This window comes from Stegodyphus dumicola, chromosome 6 (assembly GCF_044657685.1).
Source record: "Stegodyphus dumicola isolate Sdum_Otavi_A_Nest chromosome 6, ASM4465768v1".
In the NCBI taxonomy this organism is placed as follows: domain Eukaryota; kingdom Metazoa; phylum Arthropoda; class Arachnida; order Araneae; family Eresidae; genus Stegodyphus; species Stegodyphus dumicola.
Genome location: NC_140773.1, coordinates 14,351,189 through 14,368,327, shown reverse-complemented (window position 1 = coordinate 14,368,327; position 17,139 = coordinate 14,351,189). Strand labels below are relative to the sequence as shown.

The window sequence follows — 17,139 nt, the reverse complement described above, 5'->3', positions numbered from 1 at the left end:
ATCGTTGGGAAGTTGGAGGAAGGCCGCAGTGTGACAAGTGTGGCTGCAGAGTTCGGAATTGCTCACAGCATCGTTTGACGACTTTGGAGACAATTTCAAACTACAGAAACAGCTATCCGGGGGTTTAGTAGTGGTCGCCCACCAGGAACCACACCCGCAGATGACCGGCATATTTCCTTACAGGCCAGAAGAAACAGGCGGCAGACAGCGGGAGAAATCGCTAGACACACGACACAGGCGACTGGACGACCGATATCGCGTTTTACCGTGGCCAGAAGACTGCACGGTGGTGGTCTGTTTGCACGACGCCCTGCACGGTGTGTACCTCTAACGCCTGCCCATCGGAGAAGGCGTTCTCTGTGGTGCCGGGAACACCGGAATTGGAGAGACAATGAATGGGGACGAGTACTCTTTACAGATGAGAGCAGATTCAGTCTGAGTAGCGATTCTCATCGCATATTCATCTGGAGAGAGCGGGGAAGCCGCAATCATCCCTCGAACATCATTGAAAGGGACAGGTGTGGAGGTGGCGGTGTTCTCGTTTGGGGAGGCATCATGCTTGGTAGTCGTACAGACCTTCACATCTTCGACGCAGGTTCAGTCAACGGGACCCGTTATTGTAACGAGATTCTTCTTCCATAAGTGCGTCTTTTTAGAGGAGCTATGGGTCCGCAGTTCCTTATCATGGACGACAATGCACCATGTCATCGCACAGTAGCTGCCGAACAGCTCTTAGAGAGTGAGGATATTGAACGTATGGATTGGCCGGCACGATCTCCGGATCTCAATCTTGTCGAGCATGTATGGGATTTTCTAGGCAGACGCTTTTCAGCTCGTACCTTACCACCAGAAATGATTCCGGAGCTTCGATTGGCGCTGCAAGACGAATGGGCAGCAATGCCTCAACAACTCATTGACACCCTCATTCTCAGCATGGGCAGACGCTGTGAAACCTGCCTAGCAATCAGGGAAGATCATATCCCCTATTAAAGACCGGATGTTTCTTGCTGAACACCCATCACAGGGATGTTTCGGCATTCAGTCGCATTGCGCTCCATGCTACTTTTTCAATAAAGCTTCTTTTTATCCCTCTGATTTCTCTTTTAGTAAGTGTTGCTTACATTACTCATGTCCTTACGTAAGGGGATCTTACGGTATTAAATGTGTTGATTTGGAAAGCTTTTGTACAGAGTTATATTGAAAAAACCGTCTCTTCCTTAATTTTTGCACACCAGTGTATATTTGTAATGTCTGAAAATTCTTAAAGTAATCCTGAGATAGATTCCCCCAATCTAATAGATTTATTTTATCAAAGCAAACAGTTACATAACAGTTATTATACAGTTTCATAATGGATTCGTTGTTGTTGCCATGACGAATGGCGTATTTGTCAAAGTGTGAGACTACTTAGTCGATGCTCATCGGGTAAAATATGTTGTGTATACCAAACCAGACTTTCCATACAGCGATGTAAAACTGGAGATATATGCATCCTGTATGATTGCGCAACCTGATATTTAACACAGTGTAAGCATAAATCAAGCATAAATCATAAATATGCATAAATAAGCCATAAATCTTTCCGAGGATCAGGGGAATAGAATAACATATGTGTTATCATTGCTGCGATAATATACCGTTCATGGCCAAGACGTTTTGGATCGCATTATCACAGACAAGACATGGATTTATTATACCTCAATAAAAATCGAAACATGTATGTTTTGGTGGTGTATATGAGTTGACAAAAAAGTTTTTTATCGTGAAAAGCAATACGTATTGTTTTATATCAAAATTTTGCTCTTGAAATAAACACTTTCAATATTCTTTCGATACGATTTAAATATTAGTTGTATATATTTTAATTGAAACAAAACAAATTGCTAATATGTTCTCTAATAATAAAATATTAAGTATTAATTTTCGAAAATTATCAATACATCCAAATACTGGTTATTGGTTTGATAAAAAGAAAGAGACCAGACTAAGCTGAATTATAGAAATTTTTCTGAATTGAATCTAGTTTCCTTTCTTTTCAAAGTAGCCCCCTTCTGCATTTATCTACGATCACATTATAACTAGAATAATCTCTAGAAGTCTATAATATCTAACCCCTCAGAGCCTCATGCGACTTCATGGGGGGGATGAAACTCTAGCTGGTTTGTGTATTGTGGCAACCAGCCGTTCGACTTTATAGTGAAGTCTCTGGTGCCCCATGCGCTTTTACTTGTTTACCTAAGTGAAATGTGTTTCACATCCTTTACTGTCTGTCTACAAGAAGAACAGTGCCCGCCACAGTGTCTGGCGGGTGGTGGTCGCTATAGCAACAGGGCTAGTATATTTCAAATAGGGGCGAGCCAAGAGTTGCTTTATTGTTATTTTGTTTTTGGTGACTGTTGGCTGAGGCGGAAAAGAGTTATCATTCGTCTTCAAGACATCCCTACGGAAAATGGGTCAAGGCTCGTTTCTTTTTCAACAGACAGCTGTAGACTAACGGGCGAGAGCTTTTCTTATGATAGACAGACTGTACCATTCTACCTCAATGGTCCTTGAGGAAACAAAGAGCTGACCCTTCACTTTGAATTCCAGTCTTAAAAATATAAAGTGTGCTAAATGTGACAAGTAGAAGAATAAGAAAAAAAACAAGTTTCGTTTTGGCCAAACACTGTTGATTTTTTAGAGGTCTGTGAATTGACTAGTCAACCAATCAACATATATCCACAATATCTGATGTCTGATCTGGAGGGATAAGTCCGCTCGTTTTGAAGCCTATTATTTTGCTTCAGATTCATAGCTATGAATCAAACTTATCGCCCTAAGAGAGCGGTATAATACAGTGATTTCGGTAAAACATCCAGGTTGACTCGCTAAAAGTGTTAGACGCATTCCAGTTAAAAGCCTTCCAACGACCATTTTGATCTCGGCGTAAGCACTGGAAAATGTGCGTAAGAGCAGAAAGTGATTACTTTTGAAGAAACTGGAGACAGAATTTAGTCAGGGTAAGTTTTACAAATTTAGCTGGCCTTGTCCTGATTCTTTTTTTACCAGTATATTCTCTCTGATTTCTTTTTGATCGATATGACATATGAAATAAATGAGTTTTTATGCAATAAAATTATTTATACTGTAGCTATATGTTAGGATCACTGTAAGTAAATTCTTAAATATACATAAATTCATCTATTTTCATTTCAGAATTAATTAAATATATGCAAACTGTTGCGTGTGCACGCGTTCGTGGTAAATTGAATGCACACAGAACCGATGATAGCTTCATAAAACTTATTTTACCAAAAGAAAGACTTTACAGTTCTGGAGCTTTCCACAAAAATAATGTTACTGTCCTTCTGAGTATCACATCAGCGTTGTGCAAAGCGCATCTAAAAAGCGAAGCTTCCACGGAGATCTGTAAATATTTCGTACGCACCGCTGAACTAAACAACTGAGAAACTAATGCTCTCTGATATGAGAAATCCTTCCACTTCTCGAAATTCCTGGAAGGCACATGAGGGCTGGATAGGGAGTTATATATAGGAATCAACTACAATTATTTAATTACGATAACAATTACAAGTATAACAGGGACTGGACCAAAATATCGCCAAATTTGGAGACTTTTTAGTGGCTTATCGCCAAGTTTGGCGAGAAAAATTAGTCGCCAAAACAATCGCCACCTTGGCGATACCTCGCCAATTTAGCGAGAAACCCATTTACCTTAATGTTAAATAGGCTTGCACCCGTAACCTTATTTTTTCGGCAGAGCTTCGTTTCTTTCAAGCATTTCATGTTACATTATACAAAAAAATGCTACAATTCACATATAATCTCACTAAGATTATTTACATATATACAAAATTTGTGACAATATATTTTAATATACAGTACAGTAACTTTATTTCATTCATTATGGTATTAAAATTACAACTAGTATGCAATTTGAGAATTTCTAATATGAAATAAGCGTAAAAAATGCCATCTCAAGTAAATATCTATTTACAAATATTCCTCTTTTCAACTGCACGTTTTGAAGCTTCCTTTAAGCATGCTAAACTCATTTACGGTAACACTTTCATCTGCAGTCGCATGAAGATCAGTTTTGAATTACAATCCCATCCCTAGATTCTAATTCTTCCATTTTGCATGTGATTTATGCATTTTAAGACATACAACTATCCCATCACTTGATATTTTTTTTATTATAAATACTTTTTGATAAATTTGAAGATTTAAGTATGTTAAACGAGCATAATGGTTTTAGAGAGTTTTCTGCATTGTTCTTACGTCTTTGTTAATTTATGCAAAGTAGAGTTTATATAGTTTAAATGAAACATTAAATAGGTATAATAATATCCAGATCTTTTTAATAATTTAAAAAATTATAGGATTTCTAACTTGACATTGCCGATGTCAACTTGCTTATTGTGGGTCAATATGGATAAATCATTAAATCACCACACGTGGGTGATCAAACTATCGGTCGCTTATCACAGGCCTAGTGGTGTTCACGGTGATGGTACAATTTTGCTTAAACTAATAAACTAATACTTCGGTCGATGGCACACTTGGCCAAGGGACTATTATCCCTGTTTCTCTGTTGATAGCCTTACAGAAATATTTTTAATCTGCCCGACCTTAATTTCTTTATTTTATACATGTACATCCAAGTCTTAGCTCTGATTGGAGCCTGCTAGATGCCGAGCAATAAAATCGATGAAAACCAGTAGTTCAACCCAAGTTTAAATCATCCACATAAACGGTTGGTTACATAGAAGTTTTCATGGCTTCCTCAATCTGCGACGTAAATACTAGACAGTTTACCTCAAAACGTTCTCCTCGAATTACTTATAAGTTCATTTGTTTGTTTGCCGTAACTCATATTATCCAATCCCTAGAATTGATTCCAGTTCAGAACCATCAACACCATAATCACCCTCGCTATATGAAACGGGCATCTTAAAGCTAGGTAGTTAGCTTTTCTGATGTGTGAAGTGAATACAAACTAGTTTCCCGGTGAATCTTTACATTATGGTAACTTGGCGATTTTTTGGCGAAAATTTGGGGACCAATCCTGCTACAGCAAACTGCTAAATTTGTTTTGGACGCCATTTTGTTTTCACGAGGTAAAGGCTTTTTTTTTTTTTAGCTCAACATTTTCTCCAACAATCTGCTAGCCGAATTACGCTTATACTAGAACTTTTATGGAACAAAAATGCTTAATCATAACGAAAATTAGGTGCGAAATTGGGAGAAAGTGCAGAATCGCAAACTGCTTGCCGCGTTTTTAAGAATTCCACATACACGGTATCCATGCACACGTCGACCTATTTTCACTTAAAAAAACATCCCAGAATTGCACAAAAATGGAATTGCGCACACTCTTGACTTTATCTATGTACACATTGACCTATTTTCACTTAAAAAGTCAAAGAAAATTGACAAAAATCCAATTCTTCTTACTCTTGTAAAAAGTGCCAAACAAATAAGTGGGCGATTCTGCACTTTAGCAGCGAAATTGTTTCTTAGTGCTTACTAGCTAAAATCACGATCGGAATTTTCCGGAAAATGTCACATGACATGTCTCATGATATCTCATTTCTCTGAGACAAAATAATCTCTGATTCGAACTGTGTACTTCTCAGATTATTGCTAAAGTCCTAGCTAGTAAACAAAAATGTCGCCAAACTATACCTGTTACCATATTCTAAAGATTAGCCGTTTCCCTTTAAAAATTCTCCATGAAGGCGTCCCTCTTAGGAAGATAGCCTTTGCATGCTTTGTAATTCAAGAATCGGAATTTTTATAGCATTTCAGTCCAAGAATTGGAAAAGAACTATCATACCTATAACTCAGATTTTTAAATATCTATAAACGAAAAAAATATTCTTTTCACAAAATCTAATTTTTCATATTTTTAATGCATTAAATTTAAATAAAACTAAATATAAAAATTTAATTCTAAAATTTCTCGCAAACGAAGCATTTAATACAAGTCGTAAATAAAAAAGTTTTCCTTGTTCTCTACAAATAAGCGTTTTTCCATAACGTATTTTAAAAAATTATGAACATAATTTAAAGAATATATATTGACTATAATATAAATATTGTCCAGCACAAACTTAATAAACTGAAAAAAATATCACACTAACAACATTTGATACTGCAGTTCAATATCACTCACTTTAAGGGAAAAAAATTACCGATTGTACTCGTAAGGGGTGGGAAAGGAACATACATTTTCAAACAAATATGATCGTTTGAATTTTCAAATATGTCACAATAAAGAATCGCCCGAGGACTGAATTATTTACAGGATATTTTGAAGCAAGTTATGGTTGCCATTATAAAATACTGAAGTATTAGGAAACCGCCTATGGTTAAACTGAGTCAGATGAAAACTAATAATTAAGTTCATTTTCTATAGCATTACATTTTTCATTCACCAGCACTAATTATAAAGGCAAAAAGTATTTAGGAAAAATATATTTCATATAATTACTTTTCTCTTAACTAGCATCTTTTTTCGTAACTAGCAAAATTATGTCTTTTAAAATACGAAATTAGCTGATAAATAGTTATAAAAAATGCCTCACTACAAATTGAGCCCAGTTGTTTCTATTTCAATCTTTTCTCTGTATCTATTTCTCTTTTCTTCCTCCTTTACTTTTTTCCACACAGGTCATAAATTTGTGTGGCCACCTCAGAAGAATGCGCCTTCAGAACCTGTTCTTACTTCTAACATTACTCCTACTTTACCTTCCTATCGACCCCCTCCTGGCACTCAACATGCCACGTCTGTCCCTAAATATGCATCCCCTCTCTCCCCAAGTCCAAAAGTTTCAAGCCCAACTCCTACTTTTGGCATTCAATCTGCTGGATCAAAAGCTCCACCCACTACCAGTCCTAAGCCCCGCAATCCAGTGCAAAGCAACAAAGCCCAGTCTTGGAATGTAAGCAGTTCGATGACCACAACAACTACCTCCTCCACTTCAGGAAATTTGCCTTCTGGAGTAGCTATGAGTGCTGGCACAGGTTCAAGACCAGCTCCTAGAAGAGGGCGAGGACAAATGAAACAGCAAGTTGCAACAGGTGCTAGGATCCCCATTTGCAATATCTGTGGAACTCCAATCAGGTAAGTCATCAAACACAATTTTAGTTTATGGATTAAATTGCGTAAAATATGCGTTAATTTTGACAAAATTAATTCTTGGAATATGTGTTTCAGAGGTCCATTTGTTTTGGCACTCGGGAAGTCCTGGTGTCCAGATCACTTTTTATGTGCCAACAATAAGTGCCAACGCTCTTTGGTTGAAATTGGTTTTGTTGAAGACCGAGGCCAACTGTACTGCGAACACTGCTATGAAGCCCACTTGGCACCTACGTGCTCCAAATGCGGCTGCAGAATCAAAGGAGTATGTTTCATACGATTTTTTTTGGTTAATCTTCGAATTATGGTAACTTGGCGAAACTTTGGCGACCAACCCTGCTACAGCAACCTGCTAGTTTTGTTTTGGACGCCATTTTGTTTTCACGAAGGCATGTTTTTTTTTACGCAATATTTTTTCCAACAATCTGCTAGCCGAATTACGCTTATGCTAGAACTTTTATGGAACAAAAGTGCTTAATCATGACAAAGATTAGGTGCGAAATTGGGAGAAAGGGCAGAATCGCCCACTGCTTGCTGCGTTTTTAAGAATTGCACATCCACGGTATCCATGTACACGTCGACCTATTTTCACTTAAAAAAACATCCCAGAATTGCACAAAAATGGCATTGCGCACACTCTTGACTTTATCCGTGTACACTGCTAAAGTCCTAGTTAGTAACCTTTATCGCCTTGCCAAAATGTCGCCAAACTACCTGTTACCATATTCCAAAGATTAGCCTTTTTTTTTTTTTTTTTACTTTGCCTACAATCATTTCTTATTCAGTTTAGCATTATCCAAAGGCATAACGGCAAGCTGCATAATAAATTCGACGTTTAAAAGAAGAAAAACTAAATAAATAAAAGTCAATAGTTTTGCTACTACGATGTTTATGAAGAAGTAGTACAAATATGTCGGCATCCTTTTGATAAATTAACAGACAATTGCCAGCATGGAAGTTACCTTGAAAGCAGCCTTTAACAAAACTTTAAAAAAAGACATCTTTCTACGATCTTTTGGAGACAAGAAAGAGTTAAGCTAGGCTTTCTAATACGTTGAACAAGATTAAAAAAAAAAAAAAAAAAAAAAAAAAAAAAAAAAAAAAAGAATATCAAAACCTTCTTATGGAGAATATCTTAAAAGCCCGTAAATATTAAAACATTTCTCATAACTTCACGTAAAATAAATTGAACGTATTTATTATTTTATAATATTTCACTTCTTTAACATTGCGTTAAAATTATCAGTATTTTTTATGATTAAAATAGTATAAGTATATGAGGGTAGTTATCATACGTATATGAAAGTTACATGAGCAATTACTTTGTTACTGTAAACAGCCTAACCATTATTTGATTTAAGCAGCAGATAAGCCAGAACGGTAATAACAACTAATAAACCCCGATTTTCTAACGCAGTCTGAAACCCAAATTGCCAGCTGTCCGCATGCACAATCTGAAAACAGCTCAAGAGCTAGAATTTTTTTAAGAAAATTTTTTTAAATGATTAACAAAATAAAAAATAAATTTTAAATGAATTTTAAATTTCACTGACTACATATTTTTAAAAACATTCATAAACACTAATAATAAACCCCGATTCTCTAACGCAGTATTCTCAAATTCGAGAATCGGCTCCAAAAACTGTTCCTTCTGCTGGGAAAGTGATGGCAACAGTTTTCTGGGACAGCCATTGGCTTGTCTCAATAGATTATCTTGAAAAGGGAAAACCATTACCGGAGCATACTATGTACCGTTACTTGACAAGCTGAAGGCAGAAATTGCGGAAAAACGGCCACATTCCAAAAGAAAAAATTTTATTTCACCAAACCAAATTTTCACCAAATCAAATTTTATTTTATTTCACTCCATGTCCCACGTCACCGGTTGCAATAGCAAAAATCCATGAATTACGATTTGAACTGCTTGACCACCCGCCCTATTCCCCAGACCCGACACCAGGTGAATTTGTTTCGTTCCCCAAGCTAAAAGAAGCGCTTGGAGGGCAAAGATTTTCGTCAAATGAGGAGATATTACAGAGAAAGTTTCCACATATTTGGGCGAGTCAAAGGGATGGGAGCATCACTGAAAGGAAGGAATAAGGAGCATCAATGAAAGGATGAAATATTCGTACAGACTTACAAGGACACTATGTCGGAAAATAAAGGTAATTTTGGAGGAAAAAATATCTTTTTTCTTTGTTAGGTCGAAAACGTTTTCAGACAGCCTACGGAGCGCCGTGGTCGGCAAATTAATTCAAGTTTTTATTTCTTATTTTTTAATGCGTAAGTAATTCAATTACCTTATGTTCTATGCAATGTAGCCCCACGTCATTCTTGTCCAACTTCATCTAAAAATGAATGATTAATTATTATTTTAGATGTAAAATCAGGTACTTCAACGCTTTACTTTGCCTGAATAATGTGATGTATTCAGTTAATAAGAAATCGTGAGCATCTCAAAATCGTCTTCTAATTTTTATGCATTTCCTGAATAATATTTTAGATTTTCAAAAGCATTTACATTTTCTGTAAAATGCATTTTTAAATATTTTTTAACCCTCTGAGCGGCCAGGGTTTTCACTACGAAAGCACTAATTTCCAAAAACTACCATGAGAACAAAATTTTTTTTTTATTATTATTTTATTTTAATGTAAAACCTCTTCAGGTATTACATACCTGGATTTGTGTACTTTTGATATATTGCCTTAATTTCTTTGACATATTTTAATATACATATATATATACGTTCTTACAGACATATCAAAAAATATTCTAGGCTGTATCTATACGACCTTGCCGCTTAGAGGGTTCAAAAATGTATTGATTTCTAAAACAATTGCAATATTGAAACTTATTTTTATAAATATCACATATAATTTTATAGAATACATTTTTTATATTTGGTGAAATATTTTAGAATTAGAATATATATTAATCTGTATCTAAATACAATTTTGTTACGTTTCTAGGATTGTCTAAATGCTTTGGATAAACAATGGCATCCAAACTGCTTTGTATGTGCTTTTTGCCATAAACCATTTGGGAACAGTTCATTTTACATGGAAGATGGCAGGCCTTATTGTGAGAAAGGTAACTGAACTTATTCGTCTCATAATTAATAGTGTAATTTCTTATGATTTTCATCCTTAACTAAAATATAAACATATTAAAGTTTGAAAAATCGTAAATCATATTTTTATTTCTGTTTAAATATGTAAAAAAAGTGAGTGAAATAAATAGACGCTGTATGAAGAATCAAAGACAGCATATAAAAACTGAGAAAATCAGACAGACAACTCCAAAAAATAGTTTATATAAATACCGTTCATAATAAGGGGGAGAAATATTTAATACTCATTGAAAATGTAAAAAGTATGAATATTCATCTAGTAGAAAACTTAAATAAAATTCATAGCTTTCACAGTCCTGATATATAAACTTTATAGCAGTAAATAAAATTTAAATAATCATAAAATTTTTGAAATTCTCAAAATATTTCGAAGTAATAAAAACTATTTTCTGGTGATTTGAAGATTATGGTATAAATAAAACTCTGAAAATTTAATGCTGAAATATGGAAAATAATCTAGGAAAGCGAAAATAATTTCCTGCGCTCCTAAATTGTAAGAGACAATATTCCCATTGCATTTTAAACTTACCATTATTTGATCTTAAACTAACTTATATTCTCATACCGATGATTTTACCAGTTCTTTCATTTCTTCAGATCAGTTCACGTACACTGCTGGGAAAGAAAGCTGGATATTAGTAGAATTCCAAATTGATATTATTTTTAGCCGTCGTTGAAATTTCGCCTATTTTGTATATCTATTACTTATTAGGGAAAAAAGAATATAACATATAATAAATTATTGTTTAATATAACACGCAAATTATTCTTCTGTCTAGATTGGAATGAACTCTTCACTACGAAATGTGTTGGCTGCGGTTTCCCCATTGAAGCTGGTGATCGTTGGGTAGAAGCTTTGAATAACAATTATCATTCACAATGTTTCAGATGCACGGTAAGTACGTTTTTTCAGATAACACTGCCATTTCCAGATGATATAAATTTCATTGCTAATTTAGGCGATCCTATTTTCATAGATAACAAGTCTTATTCAGTATAATATCAGAATAAGAATTAGAACAAATTCTAGAAATTTGGGCTAACACACTTTAATGAGCTAATCTTTGATAATGGAATTAACTAGAGTGACAATTGCCCATTGTTATAAATGCATTGGCACTTCCAAGCTGAGAGTTCTAAAACCTAACAGTCTTGGATATTTCTTTTTGAAACTGTTGTTGGCATCTTATTACCAAAGCGCATATATGCCTAACCCCCACACACTGGAAACTCACCTTTTTTAATGTTGTCATTGAAACTGTATGAAATTTTTCTTGAAACCTTTCGTGATCGCAAATGATTAACGAAGCAAGACCAGTTGTCGACTACTAGTCTGTTAGAGCACGTAGAAAAGATGGATCCAAGAGCATACGGTATGGACAAATCTTTAATTCAAAGGCAGTTGTAGCAGTTGCACGAACTCTGCAGGCTTTAAAGATATTCTGACAATCGGATTTCTGGCCAAACTCAGCTCATCAAATCTGATATCAGATCGACAGCAAGTGAGCGAAACTGTAAAGAGTACGGTAGTTCAGTTTTGATCTGCTTTGCGCATGGTTCGAATCATTCAACGTTGATGCAATGTTCGCGCTAATGCAACGTTGATGCTACTATAATGTGGAGGAACTTGTAAGGTGTTTATGGCTATTGCCATCGATAGGCATATCTCGAGCGCTCCTTGCCACGAGGAATTTCGTGGGTTTGGCCTGATGTTGCTATCAGACAAGTGAGCATAAGCAACAGCAACATGTTGTGGAGGGTACAATCTAATGACACGAGCCGACTGGACGATTCATGCCGTTAGAGAATTATAGAAAATAATGTTATAACGCACATGTTTGGTGTCCCTAAACAAGACCCCAAATTTAAAAACAATTTAGCAAGGTTTCCAGAGGCCCGGTGGCGCAGTGGCTAGCGCATCGCGCAGCAGCACCACATGTCCGGGGTTCGATCCCCGAGTTGGACAAGGTCGACTCAGCATTTCATCCCTTGATTTCCATCCTTTGTTCGCTTGGGGACTAAACACTGGGGGTCCTACGACCAAGCTGACCACTTGTTCAGGACATATGCTTACGCACCCCGGGGCCCACAGTCAAGGAAGCAGATTTCGGGGCACTGCAGGCATTGGCCTACTACGGCTGTTACGCCACTCACTTAGTTTTTTTTAGCAAGGTTGCCAGGACAAAGAAAAGTGTGTGCAGTTGTAAATTATGTGCCCAGGCTGTCATTGCAGCGTTTGTAGGCCCTCCCTCTCTATCAATCATCAATCCTCCGCGATGGCCAGTTTCAAGAACTACTATGGTAACAGTTACAAATCGAATCATTTTAAGTTGTAACAGTTACAAATCGAATCATTTTAAGTTAGCTATAAAGAAATTCATCAAATATGCGGAAAATCTTCTAGAGTTGCTGATTCGCCCGAGCGAAAACTGCGAAAGGGTTACACTGCAACTTAGCATGAAAACTCTCACTCGGAAAGGATCAAAAAGTTAGATTTTTTATACTTTGGCTTTTATAAGTATTTATTAAAAAATACATGCTCATTTTTTTACCTTTCTAGATATGCAATAAAGGCTTGGAAGGTCAAAGTTTCTATGCAAAAAGTGGAAAACCATTCTGCAAAGCTCATTCTAGATAAAAGAAAAATTTATTGAACTCAAACTCTAGTCAAGAGGATAAACATATATTATACATGCAACTGGACTTACTGAAGTGTCTCATAAGTGGATTATATGAACTGCAAATATGTTGTTCTGATTTTAAAAATTAGTAGTTTTTTGCTGTGCCATGCATGGAAAAAGGGAGTAGAAAATGGAACTGAATAAGATTCACTTCACGAAATATGACAAAAAATGCTTAGCAATACTTTTTTTGAACTGATTTTCTGTACTGCATATGTTCTTAAATTTAGTTTTGTCATGCTTTATTAAATTATACTAAAGAATAACATAGGCGTTTAAGTCATTATGCATGGTATTCTGGAGTTAACAGAATTCACTTATTACTCCTCCTGAGGGAAATTTTTCTCTATATGCATACATATACAGGGTGTCATAAAAAAAGTCCCCAATATATGAACCCCTAGCGACCCTGCTCACCAGTCAAAATGAAATTTCAGATGTTATTTGAAGGTATTGTGATGATTTAAAACAATAGTTATCGCAGTTACGGTTACAGTGAAAATTTCGAATTTTTTTAATGGCAACATCCACTTTTTTTTCGGCGCAAATTGAAAAACCATAAATGGCGTTGAAACGATACATGTATGACGAAAATTACCAACGTAAAACATTTGTAAAAAAAAGCACTGTAAAGCCCCAGTGACAACACAAGACAGAAGAGGTTAAAAACTTTTAATGGAATTACAAGTTTTCAATGCGCCCACCTTCGCAGACTATAACGCATTGCACGTGGGAGACTGTTGACAACAATGACGAATGTAATAGGAGGAGTTTCTGTAACTTCATCTTTTATGGCATCTTTCAGTTCTGACTACATTTGATGTGTATACCAGATTTCACATAACCCCAGAACTAGAAATCCATCGGAGTTAACTGGGGAGGGGGAAATCACGGTAGCCACGAAACTACAGAATAATGGGAGATGACTTTTAATCTTGAAATGTTCTACAAGTTGAAAACTCGTAATTCCAATAAAATGTTTTCTCCTCCCTTCCCTCTTGTGTGCTGTTACTGAACCTTTACAATGCTCTTCTTCACAAATATTTTAACACTGGCAATTTTCGTCATACATGTATTGTTCCAAAGCCATTTATGATTTTGCAGTACACAGATCAATTTGCGCAAGAAAAAAGTGGGTGTTGCATTCGAAAATTTTTTAAATTTGTTCACTCTAACCGTAACCGTGAAAGTTGCATTTTAAATCATCACAACCTCGAATGCAACCTTCACATAACAATACCTGAAATTTCATTTTGATTGGTTGCATGAATAGCCTGCTATGGGTTCATATATCGGGGGAGTTTCTTTTTTACTTCCTTGTACGAAGTAAAAAGGAAGTATTGTAATCGCGAAAAGTTTCAGGCAGCATATTTCAACGAAAATATCCATTTTGACCGCTATCGAATGCAATTTAACGATGTTTTTGCGTGATATCTGTAGGTAAGGACAGAATAAAATACTCTTTTCCTTCAAAAAAATTATAAAACTGCTTTAAAATTAATTCTGAAGAGAATTTTTCGTGGCGTCTGTACGAACGTACGTATCTCGCATAATTCAAAAACGAGTAGCCTCAGAACGTTGAAATTTTGTATATAGGACTGCTATAACATGTAGATGTGCACCTCGTACTTTGGTTGCAATCGGCCGCACCAAACGTTTATAAATATGTTTATATATATATCTACTCTGTTACCCGGCTCAGTGATCTCGGTTTCTTTACTCTTATATGTTTGTAAATTGTAAATTTTTTGCTTTAAAAATGATTGTATTATGTTGTTTTTATCTTCCGGTTAAAGTTTTTATGCCTTTAGTAAATCTGTATGCAATATTTTGAGAAATATCAACAATTTTAAAGTTATCCAAGTGCCGCTAAGCCTTTTTTATATGGCGGCCATTGATGTTTGCATTTGAAACAAAGATTAGTGGATTTGTTGGCAATCTAGAGAAACTTAGCTTCCCAACAACAAAGATAACGCATTCATTTATTATTGCCATTAAATTATGCTTAATTCTTTCTGGAATTTTTTCGAGGAAATAAGTGTTCAAGATTTACTTCATAATTTTTAATATAGATATTTTGAGATTTTATGCATTTTTGCCTTCTCGTGAAATAAGAACTGATTTAATTAAATGAAAAATACTGAATCGTCTGTGAAAAACTGTTTCTTTTTTGTTTTGTTTGCTTAGTTTATTTTATACATTATTCTAGCTTTATTATAGTATTTGAATAGAACATGTGGCAACGATTAGATAATTCTATTCTTTAAATGATATAAATTTTGTGCATTCTGAGTTATAATATGAACGAAATATATAAGTTAACTGTTATATAATTATTGGATTATATAACAGTTAACTTAGTTTCCGTTATATAATTATTATATAAGTTAACTGTCATATAATTATTAATACTGTTAAGTGAATCTAGCGCCAGAGTGTCGCTATGAGAAACAAATACTTGAGTGAGTTTTAAAGAATGCATTTATTCTATTGTGGTTTATGCGCTGTCGGCAAAGTAGATTTAATTCAATCCAATAAGTTTAAATGAAATGAAGAAAAAATGCGTATAATTTAATATTGCGTACAAGGAAGTCATGGTGTACACATCAAATTTTTTTTTTAATGATCACCCTGTACATACTTATTATGAACATACAAAATCTGTTTGAAATGGTAAAACTTCTGCAAAGTGCAGTTCTTGTAAGACAGAAGGGGTAACAGTGCATGGGAAGAAGATTAAATTTGTTTTGTGACACATTTCACTGTAAATAAATCAGCAGAGAATCCAAAAAATATGACTGAATGTATAAAAGTATTTTTATGCACACATTTCTAAAATTCAAAGTACATGACTTAATATTTTTATGGATATTTTAGGAGAATATCTATCAAATACACATTTTTTCAGAAATAAACTGAACTAAGATTTTGGAAATTACCATTTCTATATTCGATGGTTAAAAGTAAAAGATTATTATATACCAGTGGTTCTCAAGCTTTTTCGCCCTATGCATGCATTTTATCGTTGGTAGATAATAATTTCCCCTTTCTAAAACTAAAAAAATATGCATACATTTAGATTACTTTTAACGTATTTATACATTAGAAAAAGTACAGAAAATGTTCACAAGTACCACAAATAAATAATATTTAATGAGTAAAAATAAAAGGCTGACCATATTCTTTTCTAAACTATGAAATCTCTCCATGCTGGTTGAGAACTAACCCGTTAATTATATCACCTTCATTTCCTTACAATGATTAGCCCACCAGCGGCCGAGCGGTAAAGTCGCTGAACACTGGTAGTTCGGTCCGAGGTTCGAATCCCGCGAACGGGCTGGCTGCATGGGCGTTTTCGTGGTTTTCCCCATGTGTAACGTGTATACGAGCCAGTTTCCCTTAGAAAGTCCTCCACGAAAGGCATCCCTCCCCTTAGGCAGATAGCCCTCGAGGCTTTGCCATAATCACACATACAAAACCTTACAATGATTATTTGTAAACAATTGTAGTAGTAACTTTTCACTTAGCTGCATTTGTCCTTTCCAAAATGAAGAAGTTTTATTCCGTCTTCTTTTTTAAACGCTGCTTTACTGGAGTAATAAATAATATTACTACAATTGTGAATTCTCATAATTATATTACCTACAGAATGTTTTTGCTGCTAAAAGACAGAAATATATAGCTTCTCCATAAAAACAGTAATATTAATGAAAACAACTGAATTTTACATTATCCTACAGTAACCCCTTTATTGTAAACTACTTTGATGTAGACATGCATTGAAACAAAAATTTATTTTCCTGCAATATCGCTTTTCTTTTCCATTTATATATGCATGTGTTTTAAAATACTTAACGCTAAGCAAATCCCTAAAAAGCAGTTAAAAAAATTCCGATATGTGCACCACATGACTTCCTTGTACGGAATATTAAATTATACGCATTTTTTTCCTAATTTCATTTAAACTTATTGAATAATCTACTTCGTCGATAGCACATAAACCACAATAGAATAAATGCACTCTATAAAATTCACTATAATTATTTACCGTTGCGACATTCGACATTCTGGTGCTAGGTTCATTTAACAGAGTTACATCTCATTCATTTTATAACTCCTAATGCACAAAAATTATACCATCTGACGAACTATCGTTATATCATTTGAAGAACGTTGCCACATG

The 17,139-nt window shown here is 35.0% G+C and overlaps 1 protein-coding gene across 4 annotated transcripts in view; it reads left to right on the top strand.

Moving 5' to 3' along the window:
- The window catches only part of LOC118190132 (PDZ and LIM domain protein 7-like), a 188,685-nt gene extending 175,463 nt beyond the window's left edge, over nucleotides 1-13,222 (top strand). For 2 of the 4 annotated variants that reach the window (XM_085818121.1, XM_085818120.1), the window contains 5 exons: nucleotides 6,991-7,129; nucleotides 7,223-7,409; nucleotides 10,115-10,235; nucleotides 11,055-11,170; nucleotides 12,836-13,222. In XM_085818121.1, the coding sequence (XP_085674247.1) occupies nucleotides 6,991-7,129; nucleotides 7,223-7,409; nucleotides 10,115-10,235; nucleotides 11,055-11,170; nucleotides 12,836-12,913 (641 nt within the window). In that variant the 3' untranslated portion in view covers nucleotides 12,914-13,222. Of the gene's footprint in view, nucleotides 1-6,675; nucleotides 7,130-7,222; nucleotides 7,410-10,114; nucleotides 10,236-11,054; nucleotides 11,171-12,835 lie in introns of all 4 variants that reach the window. The other 2 variants (XM_085818119.1, XM_085818118.1) reach the window with 1 other exon arrangement.
- The last annotated feature ends 3,917 nt before the right edge of the window (nucleotides 13,223-17,139 follow it).